The sequence below is a fragment of the Nuphar pumila genome, chromosome 16 (genome assembly GCF_984573655.1).
Source record: "Nuphar pumila chromosome 16, dmNupPumi1.hap1.1, whole genome shotgun sequence".
Lineage (NCBI taxonomy): Eukaryota > Viridiplantae > Streptophyta > Magnoliopsida > Nymphaeales > Nymphaeaceae > Nuphar > Nuphar pumila.
The window spans coordinates 57,194,781-57,214,350 of NC_143264.1; the positions used below are offsets into that span (position 1 = coordinate 57,194,781).

General features: G+C 38.0%; 1 protein-coding gene across 1 annotated transcript in view; it reads left to right on the forward strand.

Moving 5' to 3' along the window:
• LOC149813264 (NAD(P)-binding Rossmann-fold superfamily protein) overlaps window positions 1–19,098 on the forward strand; it is a 38,254-nt gene extending 19,156 nt beyond the window's left edge. Inside the window, exons 4-6 of the mRNA XM_089991824.1 lie at window positions 12,887–13,010; window positions 17,289–17,419; window positions 18,783–19,098. Coding sequence (XP_089847950.1) covers window positions 12,887–13,010; window positions 17,289–17,419; window positions 18,783–18,914 — 387 coding nt within the window. The 3' untranslated portion in view covers window positions 18,915–19,098. The remainder of the gene's footprint in view (window positions 1–12,886; window positions 13,011–17,288; window positions 17,420–18,782) is intronic.
• Window positions 19,099–19,570: the final 472 nt, after the last annotated feature.

Genomic DNA, 19,570 nt, shown 5'->3' on the forward strand with positions numbered 1-19,570 from the left:
ACTCTGGTGCATCCAGACATTTGTGTGAAAATTCGCTTGTGTTTTCAAATCTAAAGGATATTATTGTTCATCGAGGAGTCTCATTAGTCGATGGGAGTTCCTCACCAGTTGTTGGTCAGAGAAATATTTCTATATCCTCCACCTTACAATTGAAAAATCTTCTTCATGCTCCTAACTTTCCTCGAAGTTTACTCTCTGTTAGTTGCCTTACAAAAGAACTAAACTGTAGAGTGATATTTGATCCGATGGGTTGTCATTTTCAGGATTTGCTGACGGGGAAGAAGATTGGTGGAGGCTATGAAGAAAATGGAGTCTACTACCTACATCATCCAGTGGGTAATGTTTATGCTGCAGTGGAACACTCATCTAGTCCTGTTCAGTGACATCGTCGTCTTGGTCATCCTTCATTGTCAAAGCTTCGTTATGTCTTTCCTCAAATTTCTTCTACTACATCATTTCAGTGTGAAGCATGTCAGTTGGGCAAGCATCATCGAAGTTCGTTCCCTTCGAGTCAGAGGCAGTCCAGTCATAAAGTTTTTGAACTTCTTCATGCAGATGTATGGGGTCCTAGTAAGATTCCTACTAGGACTCAGTGTCGATATTATCTTGTTATTGGTGATGATTTTTCTAAGTTGTCGTGGGTGTTTTTAATAAAAGAACGATCTGAAGTTCCAATTATTATCAAATCCTTAATTCTTGAAATAAAAACTCAGTTTGAATCTGTTGTCAAGATTGTTCGCACTGATAATGCTCTTGAGTTTAAATCAAAAGTCCTGTTACAACTTTACCAAGATCATGACATTCAACCCCAAACTACCTGTGCCTATTCATCTCAACAAAATGGTGTGGCTGAGCGAAAACACAGGCACCTGCTTGATGTCGCACGGACCCTTATGATACAATCCAATGTTCCTGCGTTATATTGGGGTGATGCGATTATCACTGCTTGTTATCTGATCAACCGCATGCCTTCATCTTCTGTGGGTGATCAAATTCCATTATATATCCTAAAACCTAATGCCCCACTCTTCTCTTTCTCACCAAAAATATTTAGATGTGTTTGTTTTGTATACAAACTTGATCCTGACTGTGATAAATTAGTTGCTCAAGCTACAAAATGCATATTTATAAGTTATCCAAAAAATCAAAAGGGATATCGATGTTATGATCTAATTTCTCGCCGAGAGTATGTCAGTGCGGATGTATCTTTCTTGGAATCCATTCCATATTACTCTAGTACCGGTTCCCTGATGCAAGTTGATCCAACTGAGTCTTTTCCATTACCTATACTTCATTTTCCTTTGGAATCTATGCCCTCATTACCGAACCAAACTTCATCCTCTTCACGATTTAATAATCCTCCATTGGTATATGTACGTAGAGCTCCACCTCCTTCAGTGCCTTCGTCTTCTTCTTCTCCTGAGGTAAGTACTACTGACAATAGTGATCTTCATGATGATGATAACAAGCCAATCGCTCTACGAAAGAGGACACGACAATGTACCTTATATCCCATATCTCATTTTGTCTCCGCTGTCAGAATTGGAAATCAGATGAAAACTTTTATTTCAGCCTTATCTGCTGAAACTATTCTTCTGAACTATCAACAGGCAGAGCTAGATAACAGGTGGAAGCTGTCTATGCAAGAAGAAATGGATGCTTTATTGTCTCAGTATACATGGGATCTAGTTGATTCCCCAGTGGATGCTGACATTGTTGGATGCAAATGGGTATATACAATAAAGTACAAATCGGATGGTTCTATTGAAAGGTACAAGGCCAGATTAGTAGCAAAAGGGTATACTCAGACTTATGGTATTGATTTCTTTGAAACTTTTTCTCCTGTTGCACGGATGAGCACCATTCGTCTTGTTCTCTCAGTAGTTGTTCATCATGGTTGAAGTTTGTGTCAATTATATGTGAAAAATGCATTTCTATATGAGGATCTATCTGAGACAGTTTACATGCATCAACCTCTAGGATTCGAGGTTGAGGGGGCGTGTCAGAAAGTGTGTAAATTAAGAAAGACGATTTATGGCTTGAAACAAAGTCCGCGTGCATGGTTTCAAAAGTTGTTTGAAGTGATGTCATGCCAGCGGCAGATCATACACTATTTATCAAGAAAACTAACTCAGGCATAGTTGTTATGGTGGTATATGTGGATGACATCATTCTTATAGGAGATGATGTGAAAGATATTAAAGCCACATGCTCATCTTCAAAAACACTTTGTTACAAAAGACCTTGGTTCTCTTAGATATTTTCTGGGTATAGAAGTTGCCAGGAGCCGTGAAGGGATGGTTTTGTCTCAACGGAAGTATGTTCTTGACTTATTAAAGGAAACTGAAATGTTGGGAGCTAAACCAGCTAATATTCCCATGGATCATAAAGTTCAGTTGTTTGAAGAAAGGCTGAAACCGGTTGATAGCAAAAGCTATCGCTCACTAGTAGGGAAGCTACTATATGTAACTGTGACCAGGCCTGATATTGCTTTAGCAGTAAGCAAAGTTAGTCAATTTATGGACAAACCAACTAAGGTACACTGGAATGCAACTATAATGATTCTTAGGTATTTAAAATCTTCTCCTGGAAAATGATTATTATTCAAGAAAGGTGGAACTCTGGAGATAGTGGCTTACTCTGATGCTGACTATGCAGGATATGTAGTGGATAGAAAATCTACCACAAGATTCTGTGTGTTTTTGGGAGATAACTTAATTTCATGGAGAAGTAAGAAGCAAAATGTGGTTTCTAGGTCGAGTGCAGAATCAGAATATAGGGCTATGGCCCAAACAGCTGCTGAATTAATGTGGGTTCGTACTGTTCTACGTGATCTTCAGGTGAAGGTTTCCTCTCCTATGACCATGATGTGTGATAACAAAGCTGCCACATATAATAGAGGACAAAGCATATTGAGGTTGATTGCCACTATGTAAGAAATATGGTTCAAGCTGGTCGTATCATTACCAAATATCTAAAGTCGAAGGACCAAGTTGCAGATATGTTTACAAAGCCTCTTGCTAGACCAAATTTCTCAAAATGCTGTGACAAGCTGAGCATGATTGATATCTATGCTCCAGCTTGAGGGGGAGCGTTGAGATTAAGAGGTTTTAAGTTTAAGTTTTCTTAAACTGTAGGTTATTTGATATTTCTTGTTTAATGAGGGACTTGTATGTAAATTTTTATATTGGCCTCTCTCTATTTAACATAGAGATTAGCCCTAATCAAATGAATGAGTTCTCTCTCAGCCGATCTCTCTCTCTCTCCTCTCGTCTGCCTCAGCTCTGGTGCTCCTTATTCAAGTCGCCACAAAAATCATACTCTTCCTCGAAGTCACACTCTTCTGGGTTTACATCCTAAAATTTGGATGTTCCTTGTCTGCGTTACAAACCCAATTTGAAAATGTTAAATACAATACAAGTATATTTAAATGAAAAACTAAGAAATAATAAAATAACTAAGAGAGCAAATTAGTACCTGTATTCATCATTGGTTCGCGAAAGTAGTCGAAGATTTGAATGAACAAATATTAAATCCTCTGCACGCTTGCTGGTGAGTTTGTTTCTCTTCATGTTGCGGATTTGAGAATATGTGTTTCAATTTCTTTCACAACAAGATGAATTAGCAGTTTGCGATAACAATCTTAATGCAAGACGTTGGAGAAGATGTGTTTCTGATCCAAATTTTGACCACCATGTGATAGGATCTATATTATCCTTCTCTCTCGCGAATAATGCCGGTCCATATAATCTCGAAGATAAAAAATTTTCAAACTCTTGTGTGACTTGATTTAGAAGTTATGCTTCTGGAAAAAGTCTTGTCATACACATATTTCTATGTCTTGATAGCTCTGGGTCTAAATTTGGAGAGACACGACCAATACCACCTGCCCGCCACTTATTTGCATAATATTTTGGATTAAGAGAATGTGTCATGAAATGCAAATGAGTGTTGCTCTTATCCCATCTCCTGACTAAAATTAAATGAATATGGTTAAAAAAATCTGAATCATCCAATGAACGATTTTTTTCTTCATGCTTGAAAACTATAACTTGTATTTTTTCAATCATATTATCCCACATTTCATAAACTTTGTGAAGCATGGGCTCATCATTATCAACTTCTCTTAACATTTCCCAAATGGGTTGCGTAAATTGAAGGAATTATACCACTCTGTCCCAAAACTCATCATCAAGAATGAATTTTTTAATTTCTTGAGTCTTGATATCATTATCAACATAGCATAATAGAATGTCAAATTTTCATCAGTCACCATGTTAATCAAAGCATTCTTCACTCTTTTAATTTTCTTCACCATCATAATGATGGACGCAAAACGTGTTTCAGCGACCTTCAACAATTTCAGGTCAGAATGCCTATTAAATATAACATTAGCACGATGGTGGTTAACAACAAAGTTCCTAATGCTTTTGACATTTCTTTCTAAATCTTCAATCCATGAACATAAAGCATATGCTTGTGAATTTTCTTCTTCTTTGGGGTTGCAGATGCTCTTTAGGGTCAGATTTAAGCTCTGTGCTACACAAGGAGTCCAAAAAATATGAGGGTACTTACTCTTCAAACTCAACACTACACTTTTACAAACTGGAGCGTTGTCTGGAATGATTTGTACCACTTTCTGATTACCTACTTCTTTTATGACTTCTATAAACAATCCCTTTAAAAAATCTAAATCATCCAATGCAAGATTTTTTTCTTCATGCTTGAAAACTATAACTTGTATTTTTTCAATCATATTATCCCACATTTCATAAACTCTGTAAAACATGGGCTCATCCTTATCAACTTCTCTTAACATTTCCCAAATAGGTTGTGTAAATTGAAGGAAGTATACCACTCTGTCCCAAAACTCATCATCAAGAATGAATTTTTTAATTTCTTGAGCCTTGATATCATCATCATCATCAGCATGATAGAATGTCAAATTTTCATCAGTCACCATGTTAATCAAAATATTATTCACTCTTTTAATCCTCTTCACCATCACAATGATAGACGCAAAATGTGTTTTAGCGACCTTCAACAATTTCATGTCAGAATACCTATTAAATATAGTATTAGCACGATGGTGGTTAACAACAAAATTCCTAATGCTTTTGACATTTCTTTCTAAATTTTCAATCCATGAATATAAAACATATGCTTGTAAATTTTCTTCTTCTTTGGGGTTGCAGATGCTCTTTAGGGCCAAATTTAAGCTCTGTGCTACACAAGGAGTCCAAAAAATATGAGGGACTCACTCTTCAAACTCAACGCTACACTTTTACAAACTAGAGCGTTGTCTGTAATGATTTGTACCACTTTCTGATCACCTACTTTTTTTATGACTTCTATAAACAATCCCTTCAAATACTCTGCATTTTTATATTCCCCCAAATGCATCAACTGCTTTCAAGAATATTGGGTCACTAAGCGAACAAACAATGAAATTGATCAGTGGACGCCTTTGAATATCTTCATCCATCAGACACAATAGAAACTCAATTTTGCTCCCATGAATATTTTTTAATCTCCAACAACCTCTTCATATTTGCCCTCTCTTCTGCAAGAAGTGTGGTTCGTATTTTTTCTGAACTTGGATGTACATAGCCACTCAAATTATAATTTTCCAAGGATGTTACTGAATTCTTCCAATAAAGATTTCTAGCCGCATTAAATGGGAGTGAACTAGAATAAAAATACCTCCCAACTTTTCTATCCAATTCTTCTCTCCCATATGTATTGAATGCTGCTTGTATCGTTCTTCTACCTCCTACATTGACTTTTCTTTTTTTTTTAGTATCTTCTTGGTGGCTTGCAAATGGCATACTAACTGCACAAGAATCGGCCATTGCCTTTCTCTTCTCATATTCTTTTTGTATTTTCTTGTATTGTCTTTGCATTGTCTCATCAACTTTTCTGCATCTTGAAATGTCATGTCTTGGTATCTTCAACAAATGAGCCTTCACTCTTGTGTAAGACTCAACAAAATCTCTTTCGCAGAGCTTGCATCGAAATCTCTTGTTTCCACCACCTTCTTCTCCAGTTTTTGCAAGTTTATCTACATGTACCCATAGTGACCCCACATCATCAATCCCACTACAACTATCAACAAAACTAGTAGCAGAACTCACATGTGGGGATGAGGATGACGCACATCATTTTCCTTTATCCATCATTTTTATCCTGAAAAAAAAAAAAATACATTCAAAATTTCAAATCAATTATACAGACATTATCTTGATATAAAAATATATATAAAATCAGGAGCAAGGAGGGGGGATCTGCCCCTCCCCTGCCAAAAACAGGGAGGGACTCAGCCCCTCCTCTGAAATAAGAGGGAGCAGGGACGGGGGCTCGACCCCCTCCTCTGCCGAAAACAGAGGGAGCAGGGGGGGCTCAGCCCTTCCCCTGTTGACCCAACAAGAGAGAGAGAGGGGGGGCTCGGCCCCTCCCCTGAAATCAAAGGGAGCAGGGTGGGGGGCTCGCCCCCTCCCCTGCCGAAAACAGAGGGAGTAGGGGGGGCTCAGCCCCTCCCCTGCCGACCCAACAAGAGAGCGAGAGGGGGGGGGGGGGGTTGCTCCCCTGCCGACCCAACAAGAGAGTGAGAGGGGGGGAGGGGCTCAGCCCCTCCCCTGCCGACCCAACAAGAGAGCGAGAGGGCGTAGGGGGGGCTCGACCCCTTCCTTGCCGACACAAGAAGAGAGCGAGAGAGGGTACGTACCTGCGAAAGGAGAGGAGGAGCCTAGGAGGTGGCGCCGGGGCGTTGGTAGGAGAGAGCTCGAGCTGAGCGGGAGAGGAGAGATTAAGGCAATTTTTTTTTTTTTGCCCTAATGCTCCTTTTCATCGGGGAGTTTTTTTAACGTCCGAAACGTGGACGAAAATGACCCTGGGTGTGTTGATCGCACCTAGGGTCGTGTTGACTGCACCCGGTGCCACACCCGCATGCGCACCCGCGTCGCGTCGACGCCGGTGCGGCACCTGTTTTGCCAAGTCCCTGCGACTTAGCTTGAGGGAAAATATTAGTTTTATTGACACATGGGCATTTCTACAATGTTACAATCCCCTTTTTTTATTTTTTTATTTTTGCACTTTTAATCAGGAGTACTATTGTAATTTATTTGATATGGAATGGAGCAGTATCCACCTTGGGAATCATGTATTCAGCCCTAATGAGTATCTCTTCCTCCTAATGAACTTTGCCCTCTATTTAAAGAACAAAAAGTATTTCCATTAACATATTGAGGGACTTACTCGTTTAATCTATGTTCATCTTCCATTAATATATTGAGGGGCTTTCTCTTTTAATCTATTTTCATCTTCCATTGTACGTGTTAAAATGTAAACTGCAATATATATATATATATATATTATTTAATATTATTATATTTTTTTATTATTATTTTTTTTTCTATTTTTCTATTTTCTTTTTTTAGCATCTAGTTCAATAGAAACTAGATATTTTGATCCAGTCAAGTTCCTGTTGGAACTTGACTGTGCAAGTAGCTGTTGGACTGTAGTCCAACAGCTATAATAAATGCTGTTGGACTATAGTCCAACAGCTATAATAATAAATGCTGTTGGACTGTGGTCCAACAACTATATTAAGAGACGTTGGAATCCAACGTCTCTTTTTGGAGAGATCAAAATGAGCTCTCCTCTCTCTCCCATTTTTTTGTATATATAGGGGTGAACCCCTTCAATGTAAAGAACTATGCTTCTTAAGCATTTTGTTCATGAATAAAGTATTATTTATTTTTCAAGTGTTCTTCCCTTTATACCCTTTCAAGGGTCATGCTTGTAGTGTCTCCAATAGACACTTGTTTGTGAGTTATTTGTGCATTTGTTGAAGACCACCATTTTATTACATGGTATCAGAGCTACGAAATCCTTAGATCTTGAAGTGCTTCCGCCTCGATTTCCGTGCCACATTTACAAAAGGTGTTTCATCACCTTGTTCTTGGCTCAAGAAGATTTGTTTGAAGAAAGGCGAACTTGTGCTACAAAAAAATTTGGTTTTGTATCCTCTCTTATTCCTTTGTCTACTCTTTTTCTTTTCTTTTTGTTTTTCTCTCTCTCTCCTCCTATTTATTCCTCTCTTACCCTTGTAAAAGATGGATGACAATGATAAGATCACCATCATTCCTATGAAGCTAAATGATACTAACTATGTAATGTGGGCTTCGATTATGAAGCACCACATTTGGGGAAAAGGTTTATGGGGTATAGTGGATGGTTCCGATTTGGAACCTAAACTATCTCTTACCAAGAAAGAGGGTGATAAAGCGGTTCCTCTAACGGAAGAAGAGAAGAGTAAGGCGTTAGCCACTTATGAAAAGAAATAGAAAGAATGGAGGATAGGGCATGCAAAAATTATGTCATGGCTCATCAATAGCATTGACATTAAAAAATGCTCTAGTCTAGCTAAGTTTGAGCATGCCGATAAGGCTTGGGAATACCTCAAAAACATGTATTCCCTTAAAGATATTGCACATGTATGCAATTTACAAGATAAAGTTCGGACAATGACTCAAAAAGATAAAACTATTCGAGAATATTATAATGAGTTGTCCGAACTTTGGGAAGAGTTGGCTCTTTTTGAGCCCAAATGACATTGTGCCGAAGACATCGAGCTTCGCCAAAAGCAACTCGATATGGAACATTTCTATCAATTTGTGAATGGTCTAAGGCTGGAGTTTGAATCCACCAAATCAGCCCTTTTACATCGTGGAAAAATTCCTTCTATTGTTGATACTATAGAAGAGCTCACTATGGAGGAAAATAGACTTAGAAAAAGTACTCCAAAAGTTGATGATGACTCCATTTTAGCTGTATCTAGACCGGAGAATCATACTCGTACTTACAAGCCGCCTCATTTTGGAAGGCAAAACGGCGACTTTGATAAAAGAAAAGTTATTTGTCATCATTGTCATGAACTGGGGCACTATAAGCCTCAATGTCCAATGTTAAAAAGAAGAGAAGAAAAAAGAGTTGCATCTGTTGAATCTGAGTCAAAAGATCAAGATGCACCTGTGTCTATGGCTCAACTGATGGAAATCCTTCAACCTCTTCTCAAAGGGGTATCCTCCTCAACCGAAGCCTCAACTGGAGCGGCAGTTGCATCTTTCTCCGGTCCAGGTAACTTTCCTTGGCTTTTAGATTCTGGTGCTTCTTTTCATATGACCCCAAATGTTAATAGTCTATCCGAATGTCTTAAAAATAACTCAAGTGTGTCAAATGTTTTTACAGCCGATGGCACATCTCTCGAAGTAAAAGGAATAGGATGTTTTGAAAATCTTCAAAAATCCAAAAGATTTTTTATCCCAGAAGTTAGATATATCCCTAAACTTAATTTGAATCTCTTATCTGTCTCGCAAATATCTGATTATGGATGTAATATCTCCTTCTCTTCTCATGGTTGTTGGGTACAGGATCGCTAGTCAGGGAAGCTGGTTGGGGAAGGCCATAGAGAAGGAGGACTTTATTACATGGACTTTTTGGAATTACCCAAGAATGCATTTTGTTATAATATTCAGAAATTAGAATTGAATTTATGGCACAAAAGGCTTGGCCATCCTCATATGTCTAAAATTCAATATTTTCCAAGTTTGGAAAAATTTTGTAATTCTGAAAATTTTTCTTGTAAAGACTGCATTCTTGGCAAAATGAAAAGGTTACCATTTCTTAGTAGAACTTTTGTTTCCTCACGACCACTTGAGTTAATACATTCGGATGTTTGGGGCCCCGCACCAGTTATTTCCAAAGGTGGTTATACATATTATGTCATTTTTGTTGATGACTTTTCTAGACATACTTGGATTTATTTTCTTAAACATAAATCTGATGTCTTTGCTAACTTCCAAATATTTCATAAAATGGTTAAAAATAAGTTTCAAAATGATATTTCTGTTTTTCGCACTGATTCAGGGGGAGAATTTATGTCCAACGAATTCAAAGACTATCTCAATTTACATGGTATTACACATCAAAGATCATGTCCACACACTCCACAACAGAATGGCCTAGCCGAACGCAAACATCGGCACATTATGGAAACTACTAGAACATTGCTAATAGCAAATCAAGTTCCAAAAAGTTTTTGGGCTGAAGCGGTCCTAACTGCCACCTACCTCATTAATAGGATGCCATCTTCCTCATTAAAGAATACAACTCCAATAGAAAAGCTTGTTAATTTAACTCCAGATTATTCTAGATTAAGAGTCTTTGGATGCAAATATTTTGTTTTCACCAACAGAAATGATAAACTCTCTCCTCGTGCAATCCCATGTGCCTTTTTAGGATATGCTGATAATCAAAAAGGCTACAGGTGTTTCGATTTTCAAAATGACAAATTATATGTGTCAAGAAATGTATCTTTTTTGGAAAAAGAAAGCTTCTTTGAATTTGAAAAATCCAAGGATGTCATTGAATACTCGTTTTTAATTGATCCAACTTCAAAATCCAATGAATGTGATGTTGGATGTGACCTTGACAATGATCAAAGTCCTATTGTTGTTGAAAATGATGATAATGAAGAGCAAATCCATAGGGATGTTAGTCTACAATATTCAAGACGTAGAGAGCAAAATCTTCCATGTGCATTACAAAAATACTCTGAAGTCTCACCTAGAAGAACGTCTAGAATCTCTAAACCTCCAGAAAAATTTGTGTCTTATGAATCTTTTTCACCCACGTATAGGGCCGCCATTACATTAATACAATCATATGTTGAACCATCATCCTATTCTCAAGCAAAAAATCATATAGAATGGATAGAAGCCATGAAAATAGAATTGGATGCACTAGAAAAGGCCAATACTTGGACGATACAAGATATTCCTCCGGGTAAGAAACCTATAGGTTGTAGGTGGGTATACAAAGTCAAAACCAAAAGTGATGGGACCCTGGAAAGATATAAGGCCCGTTTAGTAGCAAAAGGATATGCCCAAGAGTATGACATCGATTATGAAGAAACATTTGCTCCTGTGGCCCGTATGACCACTGTTAGAACTTTAATAGCCTTGGCCTCCATTAGAACATGACCTATCTTTCAATTAGATGTCAAAAATGCTTTCCTGAATGAGAATCTCGTTGAAGAAGTATACATGGAAGCCCCACCTGGTATTAGTATCCCTAAGGGTAAAGCTCTTCGTCTAGAAAAAACTCTTTATGGTCTTAAACAGGCTCTAAAAGCCTGGTATGACCGATTTAGTCATGTTATGCTTGATATTGGTTTTCAACCTTGTTTAACTGACACTGCTTTGTTTGTTAAGAAATCTGATGCAGGCATCATTATTCTTCTTCTCTATGTGGACGATATGATCATCACCGGAGGCGACAAACAGGGAGTTGCAAATATCAAATCTCTTCTTAAAACTCACTTTGAAATGACTGACTTAGGTTTATTAAGATATTTTTTAGGCATTGAAGTTGCTTATTCTCCTCGGGGGTATTTGATATCTCAATCTAAATTTGCTCTTGATATCGTTTCCAGGTCTGGAATTACAGATGATAAGAAAGTAGACACTCCAGAAGTTGTCAATGTTAAAATGAAAATTGATGATGGAGAACTTCTTGATGATCCTACTCCTTATAGACAACTTGTTGGAGCTCTTTCTTATCTTTCCATTACTAGGCCAGATATAACTCATGCGGTTCATACAGTCAGTCAGTTTCAACATGCTCCCACCTCCGTGCACATGGGAGCGATTTTGCGTATTATTAGATACTTAAAATCCTCTCTTTCACGAGGACTCTTCTTGTCTGCTTCATCTTCATTAAATTTAATTGCATATACTGATGCTGACTGGGGAGGTGATCCCAATAATAGACACTCAACTACTGGTTTTTGTGTGTTCCTAGGTGAGACCTTAATTTCGTGGAGGTGCAAGAAGCAGCAGAAAGTCTCTCTTTCTTCCACCGAAGCTGAATACAGAGCCATGACAACCACCACTATGGAGGTTGTTTGGCTCAGACGATTGCTAGCGGATATGGGAGCTAAAGCAACGCAAGCTTCAAAGATGTGTTGTGACAACAAAAGTGCGATCTACATTGCAAGCAACCAGACATTCCATGAGCGCACTAAACACATTGAGATGGACTGTCACTATGTCAGAGAGGAATACTTACATGGAACCATTGATCTGCCATATGTTACATCAGAATATCAATTAGCAGACTTCTTCACCAAGCCTCTCGCTGCTCCCAGATTTCACTTCCTCTTAGACAAACTTTCGCTCATTGTACCGTAAGTTTGAAGGGGAGTGTTAAAATGTAAACTGCAATATATATATATATTATTTAATATTATTATATTTTCTTTTATTATTTTATTTTTCTATTTTTTTATTTTCTTTTTTAGCATCTAGTTCAATAGAAACTAGATATTTTGATCCAGTCAAGTTCCTGTTGGAACTTGACTGTGCAAGTAGCTGTTGGACTGTAGTCCAACAGCTATAATAAATGCTGTTGGACTATAGTCCAACAGCTATAATAATAAATGTTGTTGGACTGTAGTCCAACAGCTATATTAAGAGACGTTGGAATCCAACGTCTCTTTTTGGAGAGCTCAAAATGAGCTCTCCTCTCTCTCCCATTTTTTTGTATATATAGGGGTGAACCCCTTCAATGTAAAGAACTATGCTTCTTAAGCATTTTGTTCATGAATAAAGTATTATTTATTTTTCAAGTGTTCTTCCCTTTATACCCTTTCAAGGGTCATGCTTGTAGTGTCTCCAATAGACACTTGTTTGTGAGTTATTTGTGCATTTGTTGAAGACCACCATTTTATTACAGTACGTGTATGTTGTTGGGTTTTTGTGGAGTCAGATATTTTTGCTGTACAACCTGGGTAAGGCTGTTTTAGATTTTTTTTTCTTTTTTGCAGTGGATTGACAGCAACCTCTCTCAAGGCAAAGAAGTTGAATTTTTTCATGATGAATTTCGTTGCCCAGTATTTGTCAAGGATGTTGTAAATGTCATACTATCATTGATTGAGAAGTGGATCTCAGGTACACAAATTGCAGCAAATATCATGTCATAGCATCTGATATTTTCTAATATATGTGCTTAACCGATGGACTGATTCTTGTTTGGTGGATTTTATTTGAACTTTTTGGTTCACCCTCTTGTAATAGTTGATCCAAGTTCTCTTCTTCTTCGTGTTTTTGTTCTTGCATTACTAGGCAGTTTTAAGTTATAGGTAACTCAAAATATGTTACAAATTTCATACAGCTGGCCTGATATTTGACAATATCCATCCTTGATGATAGAGTGCCCTTTGTAAAAAGCCTTTCATCTGTATGTTGCTTTTCCCTGTTTGGCACACCTAGTGTCTGCCAGTGTTGCATACTATTGCTTACCTATCAGGTTTACAGTTCAGGTATCTCTTCTCCAAGGTTCTTGTATCCTCACAGACTTGAGGTCCAATGTAAGACCCATGCTCTTAAAAAAAAAGGGGGAGGGGGGGGGGGGGGGGGGGAGGGGGGTTGGATCTGAATCACAGCCCCCTCCTCCCGTGGTCTTTTTAAACCCCCCATGTGGGGGTTTATTTGTTTATTTTTCTTCAAAGTCTGAAACCCCTGATGCCTCACCCCTCCTGACTCTTCTCCGAGTCGCGCCAGTGCACGACCCCGACCCTCCCTCGCCTAAGTCACGTCGGCTCACCTTCGAAGCCCCTTCTCACATTGGAGACACGCTGGAACCCCTGCTCACCTCCGAGCCCCCAACATCTCTTGGCGGAGACCCTGACCCCGAGCCCCCGATGCCTCATCCCTGTACCTCGCCGGAGCCCCTGTTCACCCCTCGTCGGTGCAACCCGACACCCCCTATGATCTTCTCCTCCCTCTTCTTCTCTATCTGTCGCCGGCAGACCAGAGCCACCATTGCTGGTGGCTCTAGCTTGCCTGGAGGGAGGATGCCGAGCATTCTCCCCTCTTCTTTTTTTTCTCTCCGGCCGACTAGGTGGGGCGGTTGAAGCTGCCCCCCCCCCTCTGCTGTTTTTCTCTCATCGGCAACCCAACCAGGAGAGAGGGTGTCGAGCACCCTCTCCTTCTTCCGCTCTGGCTCGTCAGGAGGGAGCCGAGTACCCTCCCCTCTTCTTTTCCTCCTTTTCGATTCCAGCAACAGCCTTAGGCTGCTGCCTCTGCTATGGTAGGGGCAGCCGACAGGCGGTGCCCCCCCCCCCCCCCCCCCCCCCCTTTGAAGGATCGAGTCTTGTCACAAGGTTGGGACCAGGTCGGGCTTGGCCTGACCACCGAGCCCACCCCTCGTCCCATTGCCTTACCCGAGCAACAATAATACTATTGTTGCCGTCTCGAGTTAGGCCATACCGGGTTAGCCTGATTCGGTCCTGCTCAACCGAGCCGGCTCGGGTGTGCCAAGTTTGACTCAGTTCCTCCAAGCCAGGCTCGATTCGGTCCGTTCGAACTGGGTTCAAGTTCGACCACTGCGATGCAACCGTCACTTCTTTTTGTCAAAATCTAAGAACACAACACAGTGCAATCAATTGCATCATACCACTTTGGCACAACAGACGAAACACGTTTACCGAGGCACGGACCTTTAAGAACCTACGCTCGAAATCGCCAGCGAGTCAGACCATCTTTGAGATAGGGGAAAGTTGCATACGAGGACAAATGACAGAATATTTCTAACTTATATATATATATATGCTTTTAACTCAAGAATACATTTTTGCATATTTTTGTCCATTTAAATTATGTCATTTACTTTGCCGCCGTGCTGTAATGTGCATAAGCTCCTGCTTACGCAATTTATTTAGCCGATGTACGGTTTCGTACATCGTGCATCGCTTACACAAATTATTCAGCCCGATGTACGGTTTCGTACACCGAGCATCGCTTACGCAATTTATTTAGCTCGATGTGTGGTTTGGCACATCGGGCTTTGCTTTATGTCATTTACTTTGCCACCGCGTTGCAATGTGCACATGCTTATTCTTTAATATATATGTATTCTATATACATATATAACTGTATAAAATATGTAGTTTTGCGTATTCCTGACTACTTTAGATTACATGTGCATTTAAAAACGCAAATTTGTGCATCATTGCCAAGTCTCTATTTTTAAAAGGATTTCACATGCGATGATTAGGTCGGTACGACAGGCAATGACGTGATGATATCAAGATCCCACTCTTTCTCTGATGTTTCGTTCCTAAGCACGTTTGAAATTTTGCATAAGGGTTTCTTTTGAAATTCCTCTTTTGTATAAACTTTAATTATCAAAAACCTTGTTTTGAATCTATGTGGTTTCAATGCTTATATGAAGATACAAATCTATTGTGTAAAGAAAAGTTCGCCTGTGATGCGCCCAAGGTCCGTTGACTTGTTATTTCAAAAACTATTTTTTGATTGAACTGCCATTTTAAACTCTGAAAAAGGATTGATTGCAAAGCATTTAAATTTCTCCTAAAAAATTACAAGTTCGAGATTTTGGGGCGTTACATCCAAGGTATCAAAAGTCAAAACACCTCTTAGGGAAAGTTGATAAGCTATCCTGTTAGTCAGTACCTCTTGCAGCATGTTCAATTCAATGTGACATTTTATTTTTCCTCCATATTCAACTCATTCTTCACCTTTGATATCGACCAGAAACCCAAGAGCCTAGTTGGGCTGCTTTTGCAAGATTATCATCTGATATGAAAATGAATCCTCTCAAAAAAATGAGAAAATGAATTTGACTTTTTTTTTCTTTTCAATCTGAAAATGGTTTGAACATCTGGAAGTGATGCTTATATAAGCTATGCGTCAAACCAAAATATTGTAGCAAGTAAAGAGTGTTTATGATAGTTATGTTGAAATATCTTTTGAAAGCATCTTCTTTAGGCATAAAAATTGGAAAATATGTGAACAATGTTGAAGAATCTAAAGTTCATGGTCTCTTCTGTTTTCTAGTGATGCCAAATGTCTAGCATGATGTGTTGTCAATGTTATAAATTACACCAAGAGATATCGGTGCCCAAAAGTTCATGAGTAAGCCCTCAAAGAACTTGATGCTGCCATAAGGTAAAGAGCGGCATATAACCAGTTGATCTTCCATCCTAGTCATCAAATTTAACAAACCACGAGGTAAGCCATGATGCAATTTTTCTTTGTCTGTTGCCCAAGCCAACTTTCTTTTTTTGTTAGTACAGAAAATATTAGTTTGTGAGAAATGCTGTGATCATTGTCTCAGTTGCCCATATAAAATTCTCCACTCTAGAAGCTTTTGTTAGATTGCATCTAATAACAATTTTCTCTTTGTTTTTTGTTCTGAGTCATATAGTTATGATTGAATGATGCAGACATAAGGCTTTGCATTTTCTTTCAGGTGCTTTATGTTTATGATGGCTAGCATGAGTGATTGACATCCACACGGAAATTCTAACAAAAGTTGCTCTCATGTGAGTGTAGGAAACAGGCCATAATGTTAATCAATTGAAAGAGATTCATAAATCTTAATATGAGGCAATTATACTCTTTCTTCAATACCAAATGGAATGCTTGAAAGGGTAGAGGATCGGAATCTTAGATTGTTTGTTCTTTAGTTTATGCCAAGTCCTGAGATTTGTTATATCATTTAACCTTGGTAATGACATACTACTTATTTTTCTATTTTGAGGTCAAAGCATGGAATGTATTTAAAGATGCACCTCTTTCGAATCATGTTATCAAATTATTAGAATGTCAGTCATAAAATGTTTTAGAATGCTAGAATTGAATTAGATGATACAGTCTATAAGTAAATTATGTATTCTTGACTATCATAAACGCATAAATGTATGATGTTGAATTTAGCTAAACAAGAATGATACTTCACAAATATTTTTTAATCTTAATGATTGGTTTGGGACCTTAGGCAATTTAATTTTATAGTATCAAATTATAATTTATATGCTTATTATTTAATTTTAATAGATTAAACAAAAAACTTGACTTGGCCGTGTCATCAAGTCGCAAGAGGCTGATCTGATACCGAGTTCCAAGAATGCCAATAATGATTGTATCTCCATAAACTGTAAAGTGTGCTATTATTGATGCATCAATGATGTGAGTAGCTGAAACTCCGGCTTGATTTTCAATAGAAGGGGAGAAAAAAACTAAATTATAAGTACCAAGCAGTATTTACTTTTGTGCTTTTTCTGGCATTGGAACAATAGTGCATATACCATTATATCAATTATCAATGGAAACTAAAAAGTCATTTTATAGGAACGTTTGCTTAGTTTTTCCATAAATACTTAATATTTGCTTGAATGATACCTTTTGCCCCTTTTTCTGCAGATGGTGAAAAAATGCAATTGGTTTTGAATGTTGGTGGGCCTGACAGGGTTTCACGTGCACAAATGGCAGAGATTGTGGCTGCACATAGGGGATATGATACTTCATTGATTAAACCTGTGCCTGCAGCATCTGTATGTCATCCTTGCTTAAACCCATTCCACACATGCTAGAGAACATTGTATATTGTCGTGGGTATTAGGGGCACTGGATCTCTAACAATCTAGCAAACTGGTGACTACTGAATTTTCCACTTAATTTGACTGATTGCATTGGATAGCATGGCCATACCAATGATATCAGCTACTAGTTTTTGCCTTATCATATTTTATTTGTCTACAATGATTATTACTATATTATTGAGAGCATGTTTTTACTGAAAACTAGTTTGAATAGAAAAGGTAGGCGCTAGGCATTGTCATGCAGTGCTAGGCACTCAAGTGCATTTACCATGTAAAGGTATTAGGGAGCAAGTTTTGCTATAATTCAATTAACCCTATGTAACCTGTAAAGTTTTGCACTGCCACCATTTAAAGGCAATTTATATCCTTTTCAAAAAACTGCTTGCACATAAATACATATGCATACATGGAGAAACACACACACACACACACACACACACACACACACACACACACACATAAAACACTATATGCTATATAAAAGAAGTGAAGCTATCAGATGAATCCACCACCAATTCAGAAACAATGTATCAGAAAAGAATAGGATGTGTTGATAGAAGTGGTAATTCTACTGTTTACCATCTGTACCTTATCAATCGAGTCCATCACCATGTGCATATTTTTTTTTTCCATTAAGTAGGTCCATGTTCTGATAATTGTTGTTTTTGTTCTTGATGTTATCATCATTTTGATTATTTAAGGAACTAAGCGAACCTAACTACCTAAGAAGCTACTTACAAATTCTTATTGTTATATAATTTAAAAAGTCTCGTTCTGAAAAAGCTCACATATATCAGTTTGGTATAAATGACGCCATACTGACTTGCAGCTTATTATCCCTACTTGAATTAATTTTTGAAGGTTGGTGGTTTATCTTGGCTATAATTTTTTGACGGACCATAGTTTCATAATTATTATTATATGTACCATGAGATATACTTGACAGGAAAGTTCATACTAGCACATGGAACTAGAATTTTTCATGCTTCATGATAAATATTCATTTGCTGAAGGTTGTTTGGTAAAACAATGGTATTGCTATGAAAATAGAAGGCCACTAGTAGTTAGCTGTTTGCTGGGATGCAAGATAGTAACTTTTTAACTAGGATCAAGCTTGTTGCACTTTTTTTACTCATTCATGCATTACTTTTTTTAAGTCTTTTGTTTTTCATTTTTTCATTTGTCCAATGATGCATCTCTCTCTCTCACCTGGGCACACAGCATGTGGATAGATGCATTCTTTTTTGAAAGTGCAGCATTTGTTTGGTACTAGTTCTATATACTGTTTTTCATGACATTTTGTCACAACATACAGATTAACCGTGGTGTCGTCTCACCTTCAGACATTTCCATGGATATCAGCAAGTTGGTTAAAGTACTTGGTATTGTTCCCATTTCATTCAGGGATGGGGTTAAACTAACCCTTGATGTTAAAGGCCACATTTGATATTTCTGGAATATCAAGGTCTTCTTTACAGTTAATCACATGATAATTTGGACTATTGGAAGTTTATATGTTTTCAAGCTGGGCGATAGTTTCTTGTTAATGAAATCATCTAGCCATTTTATAATAGTGTATTATTATATGGGATAACATTTTTTCATGGATATTGATCAGGAGTTTCTTACAATTGAAAGAGTTTTTAAATGACTATCAATTGTAGCTTCATCATTATACTTGAACCTCTTGTTTATGTCTTCTCCGATGCTGTTAACCTATGGTTGCATAAATTTTTCTCAATGATAAATTACCCATTTGTGTTTGATCTTTGAACTCACTGCTAGCAATATGGAAAATCCATCTTAAATACTTCCAACATTGAATTTGCCTTTTAGTTCAGATGGTAATGGTGCCTGTTCAAGCTTGTGTCTAACAAAGATCTTGAAGCATACAAAGAACACTTTATTGTTAGTATTCTTTTTTATAAGCATGCTGGGAGATCTGGCTGCCTCGATTTCGTTTCACTTTGGAAAAAAAGGATAGTTTATTCATTATAGTCTTGGGTGCCATAGGATGGAATCAATCCAGGCAATTTGTGTTTCCACACCAATTCTGTGCAACCCTTACATGTTACAAAGCTGAGAATAAGACCCTCACCCTTT